Source organism: Coregonus lavaretus (assembly GCF_964263955.1).
Source record: "Coregonus lavaretus genome assembly, chromosome: 22".
In the NCBI taxonomy this organism is placed as follows: Eukaryota; Metazoa; Chordata; class Actinopteri; order Salmoniformes; family Salmonidae; genus Coregonus; species Coregonus lavaretus.
In genome coordinates this window covers 11,810,901-11,834,446 of record NC_140009.1, presented here as the reverse complement: position 1 = coordinate 11,834,446, position 23,546 = coordinate 11,810,901, and the positions used below count along the sequence as shown (strand labels likewise).

The 23,546-nt window shown below is 43.5% G+C and overlaps 1 protein-coding gene across 1 annotated transcript in view; it reads left to right on the top strand.

Moving 5' to 3' along the window:
• prpf6 (PRP6 pre-mRNA processing factor 6 homolog) overlaps positions 1–22,991 on the top strand; it is a 36,641-nt gene extending 13,650 nt beyond the window's left edge. Inside the window, exons 10-21 of the mRNA XM_084186958.1 lie at positions 1,153–1,271; positions 1,401–1,619; positions 2,663–2,785; positions 2,937–3,058; positions 3,839–3,977; positions 4,124–4,243; positions 6,931–7,107; positions 7,516–7,649; positions 7,767–7,858; positions 16,789–16,903; positions 22,044–22,170; positions 22,270–22,991. Coding sequence (XP_084043084.1) covers positions 1,153–1,271; positions 1,401–1,619; positions 2,663–2,785; positions 2,937–3,058; positions 3,839–3,977; positions 4,124–4,243; positions 6,931–7,107; positions 7,516–7,649; positions 7,767–7,858; positions 16,789–16,903; positions 22,044–22,170; positions 22,270–22,422 — 1,640 coding nt within the window. The 3' untranslated portion in view covers positions 22,423–22,991. The remainder of the gene's footprint in view (positions 1–1,152; positions 1,272–1,400; positions 1,620–2,662; positions 2,786–2,936; positions 3,059–3,838; positions 3,978–4,123; positions 4,244–6,930; positions 7,108–7,515; positions 7,650–7,766; positions 7,859–16,788; positions 16,904–22,043; positions 22,171–22,269) is intronic.
• Positions 22,992–23,546: the final 555 nt, after the last annotated feature.

The following is a 23,546-nucleotide window of genomic DNA, read 5'->3' as shown; positions in this document are numbered from 1 at the left end:
TTGGACATTTACAAACAAATGTTAGTAAGAGACATTGTGCAAATGAAAAAAGTTTTGACACGCTTTTCTGAAGTAAGAAGAGCACAGGCTCTGGAGCAGCATGTGTACACGCTGTGTCTGTGTGGAATCGCTAGGTCAATGGGCCTGCCTGCTCTGCTTGGAGAAGACTGAGGAGCTGACAACAGAGAGGAGAAAAAAACACAAGGAAATCAAGATGGCAGCAGTGGCATCTGTACAGATAATTAATCATCCTTGGCTAGGTTTCCATCCAATTGGCAACAGATTTTCATGCAAATCTTTAAAAATCTGCATAAAGAAAATGTGTATTTTCCCACTAGTGGTGTTTCCACCAAATTGACTTGTTGCAGATAAAAATCAGTGTGTGATGACAGTGCACACAAAATTTACTTTTTTGCTTACGTTTTCATATACCAAATAAAAATAGAATGTTCAATGTGTTCCCATCGCATTTTCAACTCTACCGATAGTTTTGTCACAAGAACTGTTGCGTTAAATAGCTAATGTGCCTATTCTGGTCATACCGTGCACTTTCACCACCCTGTGAAGTTTCCCGAGTCGTAGTGGGAGGACCACACACACCATGTCATCGCATGACTCCCAAGTTTACTTCGATATGATGGTTATTATATCAATATTTGCACATAAAGGCGTTTCCACCGCCATTTCGCGTAAAATTAATTTTACAGACACAAAAAGATCCCACCATGTCGAACAAACAAATGATCAGTCGTCATTTATAAAATTGTCCCGAAACTTCCTATTTCCCTCACAGCTGTCGTGAATTTTTTTAAATGCAGAAAGCCTTTATTCACATAAGGACTGTGGATGGATATGTGGTTGGTGATGATCTTTTCTACACAGAAGATCATAGATCTTGCCTGAGGAACTTCTGAACTTCCCACTACCTTTCTGATGCATTTCAGTCACTTCAAACCATACTTCCTTCAGATTTGAATACTGTCAAAAATACTACGACTGATTTTGTCATAGACTGTCATAGCTCCAATTAATAAAAGTAAACATTGGCTGTTGATTAAATCAATTGTTATATGGTGGGGTTGCAGAATTCTTTTGGGATATCAAAATGTTTGGGAACCCCTGGTGTAACCCCTCTCTCTGTGTTTCCCACAGCTCTGGAGAATGTGTCTAAGTCAGTTCGTCTGTGGAAAACTGCTGTAGAACTGGAGGAGCCAGAGGATGCCAGGATCATGCTGAGCAGAGCTGTGGAGTGCTGTCCAACTAGCGTGGAGGTCCACACACATTGATATTGTGCAGTATTCTCATAAGGACCCAGTCTCTTACAATTCTGCATTCTGACCCTGACTGCTTATCTGAAAATACCCCCTTCCCTCACCTTCCTGCCCCCTCTACCTGTGTAGTTGTGGCTGGCGCTGGCGCGGCTGGAGACCTATGAGAATGCCAGGCGTGTCCTGAACAAGGCCCGTGAGAACATCCCTACGGACCGCCACATCTGGATCACCGCCGCCAAGCTGGAGGAGGCCAACGGGAATACTCAGATGGTGGAGAAGATTGTTGACAGAGCCATCACATCACTCGGGGCCAACGGAGTCGAGATCAACAGAGAACAGTGGATACAGGTGAGAGGGAGCAAGTGTGTGTGAGAGAGAGAGAGAGGTGGTGAGAATTTAGAGCAGGAAACACCAGTGTGATCCAAAGCACAAAGTGATGTTACCCACTTCCAGCTCCTGTTATTTTCCTGTGACCCGCTGAATAAACAACAGTCTCCTGCAGCCATTATCCAAAAGCCTTCTGCTTCACCCCAGCATTTTCAAAATGTCTAATGTTGACAAGTGTCTTCACCCTTTACCCAAATCATGCCTGTGTTGCCCTTGACTCCACTCTGTAAAAGGATACTATAATCACTTCCTCTCTTCAGAGGTGCTGGAACAACTGTCTCGTCCATCTTATTTAATCACTGCAGCACAAAACAAGCAGCGGAGCACTCAAACACTTTGCGTGTGTGTCACTTGCTGCAGGTCAGTGACTGATGTCTTTCCGACCTCTGTGCAGTTCTGTGCATTTCACCTCTGTTCCACTTGCACTTATTGTCGTGCAACAAAGCTTTGGACTGCAATCACCTGTCGGATTCATGTATTTGTTTCTTTTCCCTTGTTTTCCCTCTTTTCTTGGCTCTAAAGTGAAGTGGTCCATCAACTGTTCTCTGGGACAGGCATGGGAGTTATATTGGAGTGCACAGGGGGAATATTAAGTATATGGTTTGGCACTGCAGAGCCAGATCAAACACTGGCTTGATTCAACTCAAAAGAGAACAGATCATGTCATGTTTTTTCCCCTGTACAGTTTGAAGCCCTAGCCGCCCATAAGTCTGAGATTATTTAAGAGAGCCGTCTATAAATGGTTGAGGATCCTTGTGAACATGTTTTCACATAAGTCACTCTGTAGTTGCTCCAGCATTCCACTGGCTTGCCTGACTGTCCAAGGCACAAGTTCTCTCTCGCTCTCTCCTTACCCTCCATCCTGTCCGTCCGTTCAACTCCCCCTCTCCCTTTCAAACTTTTCTCCATATTCTTCTCCCTCCCCTCCCTCGTTTTTTCATTTTTCCTCCCCTCTGTCCCTCGTTCAACCCATTCTTTAAAACTCTCTCCCCCCTTGTCTCCAGGATGCAGAGGAGTGTGATAAGGCGGGTAGCGTGGCAACGTGCCAGGCGGTGATCCGGGCAGTTATTGGCATCGGCATCGAGGAGGAGGACTGTAAACACACCTGGATGGAGGATGCAGAGAGCGTAAGCATGATGACCTTTCACCCTTTCCTTCTCCTTTAATCTCTCAATACCCCTGGACCTAATTCCTCAATACCCCAAACTCAGTTTATATTAGAAACAAATGGCATAGTCCATAGTTTGATACATTATCTGTAATTCGTTTTTATTTCAGTGTGTGTCCCACGGGGCTCTGGAGTGTGCCCGTGCCATCTATGCCCACGCCCTGCAGATGTTCCCTAGCAAGAAGAGTGTGTGGCTACGCGCAGCCTACTTCGAGAAGAACCACGGCACCAGGTGTGTGTGTTGAAACCAGACTAAGTTGAATTGAATGCCTGTACCTATTGATTGTAATTGTCTCAGAGTAGATTTCATCACTGTGGCACGTTGTCATTGGCAAGTGATTCAATAGAAGCCAATTCATTTGATTAGTTGCTTTTATATCTTTGAATTTTGTATAATAGTGATTATTTATATAAGGGCTAATCAACGAGAGGCTATGCGTTCTCTGGAAAATAATGAACGATGTGTAAGGTGTGTTCAACGACACATTAGCGAAGTGGAACTAACCTTCCACGGAGTTGCATTATTTTCCAGAGAATGCATAGAGCCCCGAGTTGATTATCCGTTTCATACCATGGCTATAATTTAACACATTTGCACTAGAAATGTGTTCATTTGCCGGTATAAATGTGTTCAACATCCACTGAAGTAGCTAGCAAATTTACTAGATAGCGACAGTAGTTGCCTTGGTAACCAAACAAACAGACTTGCTAGTTTAGCTAACCAAACCCATACGGTTAGTTATGATCAATCACTGTTTCAAAGCCTGCCTGTTCTCTCTTACACTTTCTCTCCATGACTTATTCAATCTCTCTCTTTCCCCTCTCCGCACTTGATTTCTCCTCTATATTTACTCACATCTCTCTCACTCCCCCATTTTCTTCTCATCTGACCCCCTTTATTTCTCTCCACGCTTCACCCTTTTACTTCTCACTATCCACCCAACCTCCTCCCTCCTGTGTGTCATCATCCTGTGTGTCATCATCCTCTGTGTGTCATCATCCTCCATCTCAGGGAGTCTCTGGAGGCGCTGCTGCAGAGGGCGGTGGCTCACTGTCCCAAGGCTGAGGTGCTGTGGCTGATGGGGGCCAAGTCTAAGTGGCTGGCTGAGGACGTGCCTGCTGCCCGGAGCATCCTGGCTCTTGCCTTCCAGGTGAGAGAGGAACGATGACCTTGCTAGCTGGAGTAAACATGCTTATTCCAACGGTATCTTTCTTTATAACAATAGGGTACACAGCAAAGTGCAAATCAAGATTTGGTAGAAGTCAAACACCTTTCCTCCTATCTGTCTGTGTCCAGGCTAACCCTAACAGTGAGGAGATCTGGCTGGCTGCTGTGAAGCTGGAGTCTGAGAATAATGAATATGAGAGAGCACGTCGACTACTGGCCAAGGCCCGCAGCAGTGCTCCTACTGCCAGGGTGAGTGTGTGTGTGTGTGTGTGTGTGTGTGTGTGTGTGTGTGTGTGAGAGTGTGGGGGGGGGTCAGGGTTTCCGTTAGCCGGCTATTGGCTGCTTTTGGACGATAAATCGAAATGAAAAGCCGATAAATAAAACTGTTGCCGGCCAAAATGACTGGGAGAAAATAATCCCATTGCAAAATAAAGCTTTTTATTCATTGATGGAAATACCAGTCGAAGAAATACATTTGACCGCCATGCTTATCGATCTTTAGGTTAATGTGCATAATTTAGTGGAATGAAATTGGCCTATTTTCATTAGTCATTATGTATCTTATTTATCCAACAAAGCTATCATACGCGCCCAGCATACAGAGCCTATTTTGAGCGGGATTTCTCCTGATGGAGTAAAACGTGCTTTTATAAGCCCATTCATTGCACAACAATTCTAAATGAAATCGCAAAAAAACCTTTTGGTGCTCCGTTAAAAATAGCTACTATTCTTATTTCTCAACTGGTAATTGAAGCACGCCTCCCATTCAAGTGCGAGCAACACGCTCTCAGTGCAGTATGCATTTTTAAAACATACTTCATTGTTTGAAACCTGAATGTTTTATTTCATATTATGAGGCATTTCTTACCTTGCTTCAAAGTAGCCTATAGTCAAAATCCGACCGTGGAAACTTGGAGGCAGTTATTATATAAAGACTTCATTGGCGGCGCATGAGTTTCAAGTTTGGGGAAGCTTACAATTTATCCTGTAATTTCTACCATTCTGTGTGCCAGTTATGATTTTCATATGTGCATTTTCATGGAACAGTTTCATTTCAATAATAACTTTATTGTTTCTATGCGTGCTTAGATGCTTTTCGCTGACTGCTCCAACTCAATCATCAGCTAGGCCTATTGCCACGCGTGCTGCTGGCTTCCCAAATAGACATAGGCCTACAAACTTGTGCTTTGAAATGACCAACTGCTATTTTTCTTAAGAAACTAATGATCCTCGATTCCTCTGTGGCTAAGTCATGCTTTCTGGTGAAGTATTTTCAATTATTTTATTTATTTATGTATAGACAGGAGTAATTATATAATTTTGGCTAATTTATTTCCATTTACTTCCCTATTGGACCCACCGCTATGCCATTTCTCTCCTGTTCTAATGGTTTTCATATCAACTTTCTTTAATTGTCCAGAAGCCAAAGGCACAACCCTAGTCATATTAGCAACCCAATCATAGTTGTTGCATCTTTCGATTCCCCCTCTTTCTAAATGTAACAGATTTTCATCTCTGTCACATATGGAACCGCTATCAGGTGCGCTGTTTAGAATGGTGTTTTCCAATGTGCGCTGTTTAGAATGGTATTTTCCCGCGAACTGCATTTTGACAGATTATGTTTTATTGGCTGCTTCATTACATGAGTTGCATGTTCTGTTAAGATGCATTATCATACTCCAAATGTTATTTCTGTCATGGCCAGTAAATTTAAATCTTCCCGGTCACGTTGTCCGACGCATCCCTGGGTTGTTTGTGAGTATGGGTGGGATGAGCGGGTGTGTGATAGAGGATATATAATATGGTGCTTGTGTATGGTTCATATGTGTGAGCCTTGACCGGGACTTGAGTTGAGGGGGAGGGGGGACAGAAGACAATATCCTGCTGCTCCACTGTACAGATGTCTATTCTTAATTTGACCCGTTTCTCACTGCAGGAAAATAATCTTGCAGCTACGAGACACATTCATTATTATGTGGATTATAATTAATGGACATTTTTGTAGGTGTTGATACAAATCAAGTCTGACATTTTAAAGGGGAAATTACAAACTTTAGAAAGAAATTTGTATTTCCTACAGTGCAGGACAATTCTCTGCGAAAACAGAGTGATCAAATTAAGATTGCACATCTGTATTTAGCCATAACCTTTAACTGTTAGCCTCAGCCAAGGCTCCTCTATTGATACAAAGAGCTGAATCAGAACGAGTCCTACAGTCATCCATCTTCCAGTTTGCACAACATCAACATCAGTGTCGGGTGAAAGAGAACTAGAGCCCCAGGGGGATATTTCCAAACTCATTTGTCTTGTCAGGATGGCCCAGTGGGATATATAGATAACATACAGTACACACACACACACACCGTTTCCTCAGTCATTTACTATCAGGGGTAAATGTGAATCTGGAAGCTGGTGGCTGTGCTAGGTGTGTAGGGGTTGCTTCTCGGTCAGACAGAACAGCAGGAATTGGTGAGATGGAGATGGACCTGACCTCAGATAGATTTGTTTTGGGAGGAAGTATTCTATGAAGGTAATGGTGCGTTATCCAGTTGGAGTCTTCTCCATGCGTCCATGCCCAGGCTTGCTAGATTCACAACTGGATGGGAAACTGCCAAAGTGTTGTCTGTCTCCAGGAGATTGTAGCATTGCTTGCCAGATAATGTAACAATGTGGTGTTGTTGAAGGTAGAAACGTCCAGGCTAGGCTTGAGGATGTTGTAACTGGCATCATTACAACATGATATTAGTTACATTTTAAATGGTTGTCTGTGATGTTGTCTTGCCACTGCCTACTCCAGTTCCAAAAATGTAGTTGTTCATTGCTATTTCTTCTGCAAGCTTTTATTCAGAAGGAAATGTTGCTAAGGAAAAGAGTGTTCCAATGTAATTACTAAGATGAAAAGTTAATGAACAGAGTGTGTGTTTGTCCCATTGCAGGTGTTTATGAAGTCAGTTAAGCTGGAGTGGGTGTTGGGGAACATCGAAGCGGCCCACGAGCTGTGTACCGAGGCTCTGAAACACTACGAGGACTTCCCCAAGCTCTGGATGATGAGGGGACAGATAGAGGAGCAGTCTGAAAACAATGAGAAGGCCAGGGAGGCCTACAACCAGGGGGTGAGGAGGGGAAGCGAGAAGGCCAGGGAGGCCTACAACCAGGGGGTGAGGAGGGGGGAGAGAGGCCTACAACCAGGGTGTGAGGAAGGGGAGAGAGAAGGCCAGGGAGGCCTACAACCAGGGGGTGAGGAGGGGGAGAGAAGTCCAGGGAGGCCTACAACAAGGGGGTGAGGAGGGGGAGAGAAGGCCAGGGAGGCCTACAACCGGGGGATGAGAGGGGGAAGGGAGATTGGACGTGAAGACAGGAGTGGGCATTCTGGATTATGAGAGATATCAGAATACATGCATACAGCTAGAGAGACAGTAGGCTATCTGAAGTTCAATGTCGCCCAGTTATTGATCCAGTCTTAAAACAGATGTGTGTTTAACACCGATTCCTCTTAACTGCGTGTGTCCGCGTACGTGTAGCTGAAGAAGTGTCCCCACTCCATGTCCCTGTGGCTGCTGCTGTCTCGTCTGGAGGAGAGGGTTGGCCAGCTGACCAGGGCCAGATCCATCCTGGAGAAATCACGCCTCAAGAACCCACAGAGCCCAGAGCTATGGTGAGATATACAGATGCATTACACTTACACACAAACAGACACATACAGACGGACGCACACAGACACACACACACACGCTTAAAACACACACAGTAACATGTTTGTGTGTGTTGTCAGGTTGGAGTCGGTGAGACTGGAGTTCAGGGCAGGGCTGAAGAACATCGCCAACACACTGATGGCTAAAGCCCTACAGGAGTGCGCCAACTCAGGTAAGGCAGTCAGTCACAATGTGTGTGTGATGGAGAGCAATTCTCAGTCTTTTTAGTCTGCTAGATCCAGGTGGTGATTGTCCCAGTTAGCTTGGTCACTATGTGAGATGTATTTACTCACATAAACCAGGTTTCCATCCAAATGTCGACAAAACAAAATACGCTAGACAAGGTGGGATCTTTTTGTGACATAGCGGCGGAAATGCCTTTATGCGCAAATATGGATATAATAACCATCATTTTGACGTAAAAATCACGCGATGATGTGGTGTGTGGTCTTTCCACTTCGACTCGTCTGGAAAGCATGCCGTTTATTAGGCTACAGATGAAATACAGTGCTATGAAAAAGTATTTGCCCTCTTTTTAATTTTCTCTACTTTTGCATATTTGTGATACTGAATGTTATCAGATCTTCAACAAAAACCTAATATTAGATAAAGGGAACATAAGTGAACAAATAACACAACAATTACATATTTATTTCATAAACAAAGTTATGCAACACCCAATTCCCCTGTGTGAAAAAGTAATTGCCCCCTTACACTCAATAACTGGTTGTGCCACCTTTAGCTGCAATGACTCCAACCAAATGCTTCCTGTAGTTGTTGATCAGTCTCTCACGTCGCTGTGGAGGAATTTTGGCCCACTCTTCCATGCAGAACTGCTTTAACTCAGTGACGTGTGGGTTTTTAAGCATGAACTGCTCGTTTCAAGTCCTGCCACAACATCTCAATTGGGATTAGGTCTGGACTTTGACTAGGCCATTCCAAAACTTCCAATTTGTTGCTTTTTAGCAATTTTCATGTAGACTTGATTGTGTGTTTTGGATCATTGTCTTGCTGCATGACCCAGCTGCGCTTCAGCTTCAGCTCACAGACGGATGGTCTGACATTCTCCTGTAGAATTCTATGATACAGAGCAGAATTCATGGTTCCTTCTATTAAGGCAAGTCGTCCAGGTCCTGAGGCAGCAAAGCATCCCCAAACCATCACACCACGACCACCATGCTTGACCTTTGGTATGATGTTCTTACTGTGGAATGCAGTGTTTGGTTTTCGCCAGGCATAATGGGACCCATCTCGTCCAAAAAGTTGACTCAAGTTTGCCAAAAAGCACCTGGATGATCATCAAGACTCTTGGAAGAACGTTCTATGGACAGATGATTCAAAAGTATAACTTTTTGGACGACATGGTTGATGCGACGTGAGAGACTGATCAACAACTACAGGAAGCATTTGGTTGGAGTCATTGCAGCTAAAGGTGGCACAATTTGTAATAGTTGTGTTATTTGTTCACTTATGTTCCCTTTATCTAATATTAGGTTTTTGTTGAAGATCTGATAACATTCAGTATCACAAATATGCAAAAGTAGAGAAAATTAGAAAGGGGGCAAATACTTTTTTATAGCACTGTAAGTTATGATGAACTTCACAAGGTGGTGAAAGTGCAAGATGATGAGCTTGATGCTCCTTTCCAATAAATGTCGAGGGTCTTATTCTGGTGACATGATGATCGATGCTTGGCTGCCGTTTGACAAATCAAAATAATAATAATCTCATCATGTAGTAGGCTGTATCCGCACTGTATCTTCGAGCAGCTGGCTAGAGTACACGTGCCAAGACCAGAGTGGGCACATTTGCTATTTAACGCGACAATTTGTTTTACAAAACCATCAGTAGAGTTGAAAGTGCGATGGAAACCCATTTTAAATTGTATTTTTTATTCAGTACATAGGACTTTAACCACAAAAGTAATTTTTATGTGCATTGTGTCATCATGCACAGCCTTTTATCAATTTGATGGAAAATGCGCATATTGTTTTTATGTGGATTTTAGAATATTCACATGGAAACCTGTCGCCAATTGGATGGAAACCTAGCTAGTGAAGTGTTTGTGAGTAGATAGCCCATACAAAGATTTTTAGCCTGCAAAGTAAAAAAAAATGTTTTGTTGTAAGTAAAAGAAAAATCAATTAACTTCAACAGAATTCTAATGTTTACTCAAACAACATTTTTTTGTCCTCAGACATCAAAGGTTAAAGTTGTTTGTGTTTTAAGTACAGTGGCTTGCGAAAGTATTCACCCCCTTGGCATGTTTCCTATTTTGTTGCCTTACTACCTGTAATTTAAATTGACTTTTATTTGGATTTCATGTAATGGACATACACAAAATAGTCCAAATTGGTGAAGTGAACTGAAAGAAATTACTAGTTTCAAACAATTCTAAAAAATAAATAACGGAAAAGTGGTGTGTGCATATGTATTCACCCCCTTTGCTATGAAGCCCCTAAATAAGATCTGGTGCAACCAATTACCTTCAGAAGTGACATAATCAGTGAAATAAAGTCCACCTGTGTGCAATCTAAGTGTCACATGATCGGAGTATATATACACCTGTTCTGAAAGGCCCCAGAGTCTGCAACACCACTAAGCAAGGGGCACCACCAAGCAAGAGACACCATGAAGACCAAGGAGCTCTCCAAACAGGTCAGGGACAAAGTTGTGGAGAAGTACAGATCAGGGTTGGGTTATTAAAAAAATATCAGAAACTTTGAACATCCCACAGAGCACCATTTAAATCCATTATTAAAAATAGGAGAGAATATGGCACCACAACAAACCTGCCAAGAGAGGGCCACCCACCAAAACTCACGGACCAGGCAAGGAGGGCATTAATCAGAGAGGCAACAAAGAGACCAAAGATAACTCTGAAGGACCTGCAATGCTCCACGGCGGAGATTGGAGTATCTGTCCATAGGACCACTTTAAGCCATACACTTTAAGCCGTACACAGCTGGGTTTTACGGAAGAGTGGCCAGAAAAAAGCCATTGCTTAAAGAAAAACATTTGCAAACAAGTTTGGTGTTTGCCAAAAGGAATGTGGAGACAGACTCCCCAAACATATGGAAAAGGGTACTCTGGTCAGATTAGACTAAAATTGAGCTTTTTGGCCATCAAGGAAAACGCTATGTCTGGCGCAAGCCCAACACCTCTCATCACCCCGAGAACATCATCCCACAGTGAAGCATGGTGGTGGCAGCATCATGCTGTTGGGATGTTTTTCATCGGCAGGGACTGGGAAACTGGTCAGAATTGAAGGAATGATGGATGGCGCTAAATACAGGGAAATTCTTGAGGGAAACCTGTTTCAGTCTTCCAGAGATTTGAGACTGGGACGGAGGTTCACCTTCCAGCAGCACAATGACCCTAAGCATACTGCTAAAGCAACACTCGAGTGGTTTAAGGGGAAACATTTAAATGTCTTGGAATGCCCTAGTCAAAGCCCAGACCTCAATCCAATTGAGAATCTGTGGTATGACTTAAAGATTGCTGTACACCAGCGGAACCCATCCAACTTGAAGGAGCTGGAGCAGTTTTGCCTTGAAGAATGGGCAAAAATCCCAGTGGCTAGATGTGCCAAGCTTATAGAGACATACCCCAAGAGACTTGCAGCTGTAATTGTTGCAAAGGGTGGCTGTACAAAGTATTGACTTTGGGGGGGGTGAATAGTTATGCACGCTCAAGTTCAGTTATTTTTGTCTTATTTCTTGTTTGTTTCACAATTGAAAATATTTTGCATCTTGAAAGTGCTAGGCATGTTGTGTAAATCAAATGATACAACCCCCCCCCCCACCCCCCCCACCCCAAATCAATTTTAATTCCAGGTTGTAGGGCAACAAAATAGGAAAAATGCCAAGGGGGTGAATACTTTCGCAAGCCAATGTATAATAAATTATCAACCTTGCAAGCAATACAATACTCTATTATTATGGTGGGAGATTATAATACCGTTTTGAATAGCTCAATGGACCCGTAAAGGAAATCACACTACAAACTATCACCCTCATGCTCTTAAGGAAATCGTGAATGTCATGGATACATTAGAACTAGTAGATATATGGAGGCTTAAATATCCTGATCTAGTGAGATCTACATGGCGGAGACTCAATCAAGCTAGTCGTCTTGACTTCTTTCTTATGTCATTCTCGTTGGCACCAAAAGTGTAAAAAGTGTTGATAGGGGACAGAATGCAGTCGGACCATCATATAATTGGCATATACATTACTCTTACTCAATTTCCATGTGGGCGAGGATATTGGAAATTTAATCAAAGCCTATTGGATGATAACTTGTTTTTAACGAGGACATACAGTGAGGGAAAAAAGTATTTGATCCCCTGCTGATTTTGTACGTTTTCCCACTGACAAAGAAATGATCAGTCTATAATTTTAATGGTAGGTTTATTTGAACAGTGAGAGACGGAATAACAACAAAAAAATCCAGAAAGACGCATGTCAAAAATGTTATAAATTGATTTGCATTTTAATGAGGGAAATAAGTATTTGACCCCCTCTCAATCAGAAAGATTTCTGGCTCCCATGTGTCTTTTATACAGGTAACGAGCTGAGATTAGGAGCACACTCTTAAAAGGAGTGCTCCTAATCTCAGCTTGTTACCTGTATAAAAGACACCTGTCCACAGAAGCAACAATCAATCAGATTCCAAACTCTCCACCATGGCCAAGACCAAAGAGCTCTCCAAGGATGTCAGGGACAAGATTGTAGACCTACACAAGGCTGGAATGGGCTACAAGACCATCGCCAAGCAGCTTGGTGAGAAGGTGACAACAGTTGGTGCAATTATTCGCAAATGGAAGAAACACAAAATAACTTTCAATCTCCTTCGGCCTGGGGCTCCATGCAAGATCTCACCTCGTGGAGTTGCAATGATCATGAAAACGGTGAGGAATCAGCCCAGAACTACACGGGAGAATCTTGTCAATGATCTCAAGGCAGCTGGGACCATAGTCACCAAGAAAACAATTGGTAACACACTATGCTGTGAAGGACTGAAATCCTACAGCACCGTAAGGTCCCCCTGCTCAAGAAAGCACATATACAGGCCCGTCTGAAGTTTGCCAATGAACATCTGAATGATTCAGAGGAGAACTGGGTGAAAGTGTTGTGGTCAGATGAGACCAAAATCGAGCTCTTTGGCATCAACTCAACTCGCCGTGTTTGGAGGATGAGGAATGCTGCCAATGACCCCATGAACACCATCCCCACCGTCAAACATGGAGGTGGAAACATTATGCTTTGGGTGTGTTTTTCTGCTAAGGGGACAGGACAACTTCACCGCATCAAAGGGACGATGGACGGGGCCATGTACCATCAAATCTTGGGCGAGAACCTCCTTCCCTCAGCCAGGGCATTGAAAATGGGTCGTGGATGGGTATTCCAGCATGACAATGACCCAAAACACACGATTTGCAGAGGGGTCAAATACTTATTTCCCTCATTAAAATGCAAATCAATTTATAACATTTTTGACATGCGTTTTTATGAATTTCTTTGTTGTTATTCTGTATCTCACTGTTCAAATAAACCTACCATTAAAATTATAGACTGATCATTTCTTTGTCAGTGGACAAATGTACAAAATCAGCAGGGGATCAAATACTTTTTTTCCCACACTGTATTATGTATAAGCTGGAAGTAGAGGCCTAAGCATTGTTGTTCACTAGTTTACTCCAATTAGGGAAGGGGTGGTGGGGTTGGAAAGTATTAAAGGGAAATATATTTTTTAAAAGGAGATATATATATATATATATATATATATATATATACATACATACAAACAAACAAACAAACAAACAAACAAACAGTGGGGGGAAAAAAGTATTTAGTCAGCCACCAATTGTGCAAGTTCTCCCACTTAAAAAGATGCGAGAGGCCTGTAATTGTCATCATAGGTACACGTCAACTATGACAGACAAAATGAGAAAAAAAATCCAGAAAATCACATTGTAGGATTTTAAATGAATTTATTTGCAAATTATGGTGGAAAATAAGTATTTGGGCAATAACAAAAGTTTCTCAATACTTTGTTATATACCCTTTGTTGGCAATGACACAGGTCAAACGTTTTCTGTAAGTCTTCACAAGGTTTTCACACACTGTTGCTGGTATTTTGGCCCATTCCTCCATGCAGATCTTAACTAGAGCAGTGATATTTTGGGGCTGTCGCTGGGCAACACAGACTTTCAACTCCCTCCTAAGATTTTCTATGGGGTTGAGATCTGGAGACTGGCTAGGCCACTCCAGGACCTTGAAATGCTTCTTACGTAGCCACTCCTTCGTTGCCCGGGCGGTGTGTTTGGGATCATTGTCATGCTGAAAGACCCAGCCACGTTTCATCTTCAATGCCCTTACTGATGGAAGGAGGTTTTCACTCAAAATCTCACGATACATGGCCCCATTCATTCTTTCCTTTACACGGATCAGTCGTCCTGGTCCCTTTGCAGAAAAACAGCCCCAAAGCATGATGTTTCCACCCCCATGCTTCACAGTAGGTATGGTGTTCTTTGGATGCAACTCAGCATTCTTTGTCCTCCAAACACGACGAGTTTAGTTTTTACCAAAAAGTTCTATTTTGGTTTCATCTGACCATATGACATTCTCCCAATCCTCTTCTTGATCATCCAAATGCACTCTAGCAGACTTCAGACGGGCCTGGACATGTACTGGCTTAAGCAGGGGGACACGTCTGGCACTGCAGGATTTGAGTCCCTGGCGGCATAGTGTGTTACTGATGGTAGGCTTTGTTACTTTGGTCCCAGCTCTCTGCAGGTCATTCACTAGGTCCCCCCGTGTGGTTCTGGGATTTTTGATCACCGTTCTTGTAATCATTTTGACCCCACGGGGTGAGATCTTGCGTGGAGCCCCAGATCGAGGGAGATTATCAGTGGTCTTGAATGTCTTCCATTTCCTAATAATTGCTCCCACAGTTGATTTCTTCAAACCAAGCTGCTTACCTATTGCAGATTCAGTATTCCCAGCATGGTGCAGGTCTACAATTTTGTTTCTGGTGTCCTTTGACAGCTCTTTGGTCTTGGCCATAGTGGAGTTTGGAGTGTGACTGTTTGAGGTTGTGGACAGGTGTCTTTTATACTGATAACAAGTTCAAACAGGTGCCATTAATACAGGTAACAAGTGGAGGACAGAGGAGCCTCTTAAAGAAGAAGTTACAGGTCTGTGAGAGCCAGAAATCTTGCTTGTTTGTAGGTGACCAAATACTTATTTTCCACCATAATTTGCAAATAAATTCATAAAAAATCCTACAATGTGATTTTCTGGATTTTTTCTCTCAATTCTTCGTCATAGTTGATATGTACCTATGATGAAAATTACAGGCCTCTCTGATTTTTTTAAGTGGGAGAACTTGCACAATTGGTGGCTGACTAAATACTTTTTTCCCCCACTGTATATGTGTGTGCATATATATATATATAAGGGGAAAAAAATAGGGGGGATTGGAATTGATGCAGACAATTACATTGATGGAAGTTACAATCTATCTGCAATTTTAAAGCTGATCTACCCACTAAAAAAAACACACATAAAAACATGCCTACCACTTTGAAGATGCAAAATATTTTTTCTTGTGAAACAAACAAAAAAACTGACCTTGAGCGTGCATAACTATTCACCCCCCCAAAGTCAATACTTTTTACAGCCACCTTTTGCAGCAATTACAGCTGCAAGTCTATTGGGGTATGTCTCTATAAGCTTGGCACATCTAGCCACTGGGATTTTTGCCCATTCTTCAAGGCAAAACTGCTCCAGCTCCTTCAAGTTGGATGGGTTCCGCTGGTGTACAGCAATCTTTAAGTCATACCACAGATTCTCAAGTGGATTGAGGTCTGGGCTTTGACTAGGGCATTCCAATACATTTAAATGTTTCCCCTTAAACCACTCGAGTGTTGCTTTACCAGTATGCTTAGGGTCATTGTCCTGCTAGAAGGTGAACCTCTGTCCCAGTCTCAAATCTCTGAAAGACTGAAACAGGTTTCCCTCAAGAATTTCCCTGTATTTAGCGCCATCCATCATTCCTTCAATTCTGACCAGTTACCCTGTCCCTGCTGATAAAAGGTGTTGGGTTTGCGCCAGACATAGCGTTTTCCTTGATGGCCAAAAAGCTCAATTTTAGTCTCATCTGACCAGAGTACCTTCTTCCATATGTTTGGGGAGTCTCCCACATTCCTTTTGGCGAACACCAAACGTGTTTGCTTATTTATTTCTTTAAGCAATGTATTTTTTCTGGCCACTCTTCCGTAAAGCCCAGCTCTGTGGAGTGTATGGCTTAAAGTGGTCCTATGGACAGATACTCCAATCTCCGCTGTTGAGCTTTGCAGCTCCTTCAGGGTTGTCTTTGGTCTCTTTGTTGGCTCTCTGATTAATGCCCTCCTTGCCTGGTCCATGAGTTTTGGTGGACGGCCCTCTCTTGGCAGGTTTGTTGTGGTGCCATATTCTTTCCTATTTTTAATAATGGATTTAATGGTGCTCTGTGGGATGTTCAAAGTTTCTGATATTTTATTATAACCCAACCCTGATGTGTACTTCTCCACAACTTTGTCCCTGACCTGTTTGGAGAGCTCCTTGGTCTTCATGGTGCCCCTTGCTTAGTGGTGTTGCAGACTCTGGGGCCTTTCAGAACAGGTGTATATATACTGAGATCATGTGACACTTATATTGCACACAGGTGAACTTTATTTAACTAATTATGTGACTTCTGAAGGTAATTGGTTGCACCAGATCTTATTTAGGGGCTTCATAGCAAAGGGGGTGAATACATATGCACACACCACTTTTCTGTTATTTATTTTTTAGAATTGTTTGAAACTAGTAATTTCTTTCAGTTCACTTCACCAATTTGGACTATTTTGTGTATGTCCATTACATGAAATCCAAATAAAAATCCATTTAAATTACAGTTTGTAATGCAACAAAATAGGAAAAACGCCAAGTGGGATGAATACTTTTGCAAGGCACAGTATGTCTATATTTAATCATGATCAACAGTTCAGGGTGGAGAAAATACTCTTACATATTGTATTTACATGTATCTCTCTCGCTCTCTGTCTCTCTGTAGGTATCCTGTGGGCTGAGGCAGTGTTTCTGGAGGCACGGCCCCAGAGGAAGACGAAGAGTGTTGATGCTCTGAAGAAGTGTGAACACGACCCACACGTCCTGCTAGCCGTGGCCAAGTACGACACACACACTACCAAACTACAGAATATTCATCTTCCACTCTTTCTCTCTCACAAACTCCCCCCCCCCCCCCCATCTTTGCAATGACAACCTTCCCCTTTGTACTGTCTCAGTAGGACAAACTCTCCCTCTCTCTGCTTTCATTCCTTCAGTAGGTTAAACTCTCCCTCTCTTTGCTCTTGAAACTGCAATATCCTTTGCTTTTGTGAAATATGGCTCTCAGACAAGATACCCCCATGGCTATCCAACTCGATGGATTCTCCATTCACCGGGCGGACAGGACAGTGGAGTCGGGGAAATCGAGGGGGGGAGGGGTTTGCCTCTACATCAACACCAACTGGTGTGCTACAGTGAGGGGAAAAAAGTATTTGATCCCCTGCTGATTTTGTACGTTTGCCCACTGACAAAGAAATGATCAGGCTATAATTTTAATGGTAGGTTTATTTGAACAGTGAGAGACAGAATAACAACAAAAATCCAGAAAAACACATGTCAAAAATATTATAAATTGATTTGCATTTTAATGATAAAAATTACAGACCTCTACATGCTTTGTAAGTAGGAAAACCTGCAAAATCGGCAGTGTATCAAATACTTGTTCTCCCCACTGTAAGTATTTGACCCCCTCTCAATCAGAAAGATTTCTGGCTCCCAGGTGTCTTTTATACAGGTAACGAGCTGAGATTAGGAGCACACTCTTAAAGGGAGTGCTCCTAATCTCAGCTTGTTACCTGTATAAAAGACACCTGTCCACAGAAGCAATCAATCAATCAGATTCCAAACTCTCCGCCATGGCCAAGATCAAAGAGCTCTCCAAGGATGTCAGGGGCAAGATTGTAGACCTACACAATGCTGGAATGGGCTACAAGACCATCGCCAAGCAGCTTGGTGAGAAGGTGACAACAGTTGGTGCGATTATTCGCAAATGGAAGAAACACAAAATAACTGTCAATCTCCCTCGGCCTGGGGCTCCATGCAAGATCTCACCTTGTGGAGTTGCAATGATCATGAGAATGGTGAGGAATCAGTCCAGAACTACACGGGAGGATCTTGTCAATGATCTCAAGGCAGCTGGGACCATAGTCACCAAGAAAACAATTGGTAACACACTACGCCGTGAAGGACTGAAATCCTGCAGCGCCCGCAAGGTCCCCCTGCTCAAGAAAGCACATATACAGGGCCATCTGAAGTTCCCCTCCTGTACTCCCTGTTCACCCATGACTGCATGGCCAGGCACGACTCCAACACCATCATTTAAGTTTGCCGACGGCACAACAGTGGTAGGCCTGATCACCGACAACAATGAGACAGCCTATAGGGAGGAGGTCAGAGACCTGGCCGTGTGGTGCCAGGATAACAACCTCTCCCTCAACGTGATCAAGATAAAGGAGATGATTGTGGACTACAGAGAAAAAAAGGGGACTGAGCACGCCCCCATTCTCATCGACTGGACTGTAGTGGAACAGGTTGAGAGCTTTCAAGTTCCTTGGTGTCCACATCACCAACAAACTATCATGGCCCAAACACACCAAGACAGTCGTAAAGAGGGCACGACAAAGCCTATTCCCCCTCAGGAGACTGAAAAGATTTGGCATGGGTCCTCAGATCCTCAAAGAATTCTACAGCAGCACCATCAAGAGCATCCTGACTGGTTGCATCACCGCCTGGTATGGTAACTGCTCGGCATCCGACCGCAAGGCACTACAGAGGGTTGTGCGTACGGCCCAGTACATCACTGGGGCCAAGCTTCCTGCCATCCAGGACCTCTATACCAGGCAGTGTCAGAGGATGACCTTAAAAATTGTCAGACTCTATCCACCCTAGTCATAGACTGTTCTCTCTGCTACTGCACGGCAAGTCTAGGTCCAAAAGGCTTCTACCCCCAAGCCATAAGACTCCTGAACAGCTAATCATGGCTACCTGGACGATTTGCATTATCCCTCCCACCCCCTCTTTTACGCTGCTGCTACTCTGTTTATAATCTATGCATAGTCACTTTAACTCTACCCACATGTACATATTACCTCAATTACCTCGACTAACCGGTGCCCCCGCACATTGACTCTGTACTGGTACCCCCTGTATATAGCCTCCCTACTGTTATTTTATTTTAGTGCTGCTCTTTAATTATTTTTTATTTTAAGATATTTTTTACTTATCAATTTTTTACGTAACACTTTTTTATTTTCTTACAACTGCATTGTTGGTTAAGGGCTTGTAAGTAAGCATTTCACTGAAAAGTCTACACCTGTTGTATTCGGCGCATGTGGCAAATAACAATTGATTTGATGAAAACCTATATCCCGAGGCTGCTTTTCTGGTTGCCGGCGATTTTTAATTCCGCATCACTTAGACACGTGATGCCCAACTTCCATCAACACGTCTCCAACGCCACTAGGGCGATAAAGTCCTAGACCACTGTTATTCTACCCTCAAGCAAGCATACAAGGCCCTCCCTCGTCCGCCATTCGGCAAATCAGATCATGACTCCTGCTTCCTGTTTACAAGTAGAAACTCAAACAGGAAGTACCCGTGACTCGCTCAGTTGAGAAAAGGTCACCAGAATCAGAGGTTATGCTACAGGTCTGCTTTGCTAGCGCTGATTGGAATATGTTTTGAGACTCCGCCGATAACATTGACGAGCTAACCACCTCTGTCACCGGCTTCATTAGAAAATGTATCTGCGACATTGCCACACGGTGAGGGTTCGCTGCTTCCCCAATCAAAAGCCCTGGATTAACACAGAGGTTGGCACTAAAATAAAGGCCAGGGTTACCGCACACAGAGCTATCGTAGACAACCCTGAGGCTACGACCAAGGACAGAAACAAGTATAAGAAGTCCCGCTATGCCCTCCTCAGAGTCATCAAATGAGCCAAAGGACAATATAGGAATAAGGTGGAATCATACTACACAGGTTCTGACTCCCACCGCATGTGGCAGGGGCTACAATCCATTATGAATTACAAAGGATGACCCAACCGTGATCTGCCCAACGATGCCTTTCTACCAGACGAACTCAATGCATTTCATGCACGCTTTGACAACAACAACATTGTGCCGGGTGTGAGGGCCGTCACCGACCCAGAGGATTGGGTGATCTCGCACAATGACTAACGCCCTGTAGCACTCACTTCTGTAATCATGAAATGCATTGAGAGGCTGGTTATGGCACACATTAACTCCACCATCCCAGACTCCCTAGACACACTCCAATTTGCATACCGCCCCAACAGATCCATAGATGACGCCATCTCAATTGCTCTCCACACTGCCCTCGCCCACATAGATAAGATGAATACCAATGTGAGTATTCTGTTCATTGACTACAGCTCAGCGTTCAACACCATTGTCACCTCCAAGCTTGTCGCCAAGCCTACGACTCTGGGTCTGAACACCTCCCTCTGCAACTGGATCCGGGACTTCCTGACAAGGCAACATCACCTCCGCCATGCTGACCCTCAACACAGAGGTGTGTGCTTAGTCCCATCCTGTATTCCCTGTTCACCCACGACATGAAGGTGGGAGGCCTGATCACCGGCGACGATGAGTCAGCCTACAGGGAGGAGGTCAGAGACTTAGCAGTGTGGTGCCAGAACAACAACCTCTCCCTCAACGTCAGTAAGACCAAGGAGCTGATCGTGGACAACAGGAAAGGGGGGGGGGGGGGGGCGAGCACGCCAACATCCACATCGACTGGGCTGCAGTGGAGCAGGTCGAGAGCTTTAAGTTCCTCTGTGTCCAAATCACTAAAGATCACTAATGGTCCAAACACGTGCACAGTCGTGAAGAAGGCGCGACAGCGCCTCTTCCCCATCTGTAGGTTGAAATAGTTTGACATATCTACAGCTGTACCATTGAGAACATTTTAACTGGCTGCATCACTGCCTGGTATGGCAATATGACCACCCTCGTTTGCATGGCGCTACAGTGGGTGGTGCGGACAGTGCAGTACATCGCTGGGGCCGAGCTCCCTGCCATCTAGGACATCTATATCAGGCGGTGTGTTAGGAATGCCCTGAAAATGGTTAGACTCCAATTACCGAAGCCATAGACTATTCTCTCTGCTTCCGTACGGCAAGTGGTACCGGTGCATCAAGTCTGGCACCAATAGGTTCTTGAACAGCTTCTATCCCCAAGCAATACGACTGATAAATAGCTAACAAAATAGTTACACAGACTATCTGAGTTAACCTCGTATCCTCATTGACCTTTTTATCTTTTCTCTATGCACTCACAGGGCCAACACACTCACACACACTCACTCCATCTTCTCACTCACACATAATATGCACATACATTTATACTGACTCTACACACACGCACACCCACTCACATACAAGCTGCTGCTAATCTGTTTATCTTATTTCCTGTATACATATCTTCCTCCATCACTCCAGTATCCCTGTATGGTATTGGAACTGACCCTGTAAATAGTATGCTTGCTTACTTACTTATTGTGTTCTTCATATTTCTTATTTCTCGTGTGTGTTTCTTTCTAGTATTATGTTATTGATCATTGCATTGTTGGGTTTTGAGTTTGCAAGAAAGGCATTTCACTGTACTTGTGCATGTGACTTTAAAACTTGAAACTTTCATTCCTTCAGTAGGTTAAACTGTCCCTCTCTCTGCTTTCATTCCTTCAGTAGGTTAAACTCTCCCTCTCTGCTTTCATTCCTTCAGTAGGTTAAACTCTCCCTCTCTGCTTTCATTCCTTCAGTAGGTTAAACTGTCCCTCTCTCTGCTTTCATTCCTTCAGTAGTTTAAACTCTCCTTCTCTCTGCTTTCATTCCTTCAGTAGGTTAAACTCTCTCTCTCTCTGCTTTCATTCCTTCAGTAGGTTAAACTCTCTCTCTCTCTGCTTTCATTCCTTCAGTAGTTTAAACTCTCCTTCTCTCTGCTTTCATTCCTTCAGTAGGTTAAACTCTCTCTCTCTCTCTGCTTTCATTCCTTCAGTAGGTTAAACTCTCCTTCTCTCTGCTTTCATTCCTTCAGTAGTTTAAACTCTCCCTCACTCTCTCCCTTGCTTTCACTCTACCAGTACAACACATGCCCACTATCTCCTCTCCCTCTGTCAACATCTTAGTTGTAATCTGGCGGTAACCAGCTGGCGTGTGTGTGTGTGTGTGTATCACAGGCTGTTCTGGAGCGAGCGTAAGATCACTAAGGCCAGAGAGTGGTTCCTGAGGACAGTGAAGATTGAGCCAGACCTGGGAGACGCCTGGGCCCTCTTCTACAAGTTTGAGATGCAACACGGCACAGAGGTATGTGTGTGTGTGTCTGAATGAGCTTGTATGTGTGTGGGGGGCTCTGTGTTGTTCTATGCGTCTCACCCCTCTCCCCTCTCTCTGTGTCCCCTGTAGGAGCAGCAGGAAGAGGTGCGTAAGCGTTGTGAGAATGCTGAGCCGCGTCACGGGGAGCTGTGGTGTGCTGAATCCAAACATGTCCTCTACTGGCAGAAGAAGATAGGAGAGATCCTCACGCAGGTCGCCTCCAAGATCAAAAACACCTTCTAAAGATGGACAGACAGACACTGTGTGTGTGTTATTGATCTGTTTCTCTGACTCCATGTCCCTCTGTCCATTAACCAGGGACAGACACCCCATGTTCTCTCCTTTCAAAGTCTGTGGTAGAGAGTAGCAGCATAATTGCAGTCTTCGGGGACACACACACACAGACACACTTGCCTGGGCTGAGGAGTGGACTACGGTTCACTAGTAGTACAGAATATTTGCATATTTGCAATGTATGCAGAGTTTTAAAGCACATTGCTGTTGGGAAAATAAAATGAAAACAGGATATTTTGTTGAACATCATTTTTTATGGAATTGTGAAATATAATGTCCTTCAATTGAATCTGCAAGGGTATTCTTGGAGAAGAGAAATGTACCTGATACCAGCTCTGTAAAGAAGTTAATGCGACCATTAATTTGACCATGGTATTGTTTTTTTTACTCCTCTGTCATTTGCTTGAACGAGATATACGCCGTAAATAGTTAGTCATGATTCACTTCCTGTGTATGTGTTACAACTGTTGAAAACTGCTCTGGATGATTCTTCAATAAACAACAAACTGAAAACCTTACCATTTAATTGCCTTAGATATAAGATATCTTCTTAAGAAAACAAGCATCTTCCAAGATCTGTATGTGGCATGACAATGATAGTCAGGCTCAAAGATCACACAGGTAACTGCCAGAATAAAGGAAATCAAATCAAATTGATCAAATCACATTTTATCTGTCACGCTTTGTAAACAACCAGGTTAGACTAATGGTGAAATGCTTACTAACGGGTCCTTTTCCAACAATGCAGAGTTCATTTAAGAGTCTATTGACGCACCCGTGAGTCAATCGAAGTAACATAATTTAAGAAATCCCCATCAAAATCCATCAGTTTAAGCTAGAGATATCAGTTTCTTTGCATGGGCTGTATCTCAATCCACCGCATCCGCATATGTCAGCCTTTTGCATCTGCAGTGGAAGGTGGTCTTCTCAGAAACGTTTGGCCTACAAACTATTATGACCACTCTATGGAAAGGGGAGACTCTTGAACACGGTGTTCTCTGTTTTGCTCTACGACCCCCACAAGTGTCACAGGACTCCTGTGAAGGGAACCCATACAAACGAATGGAAGTATG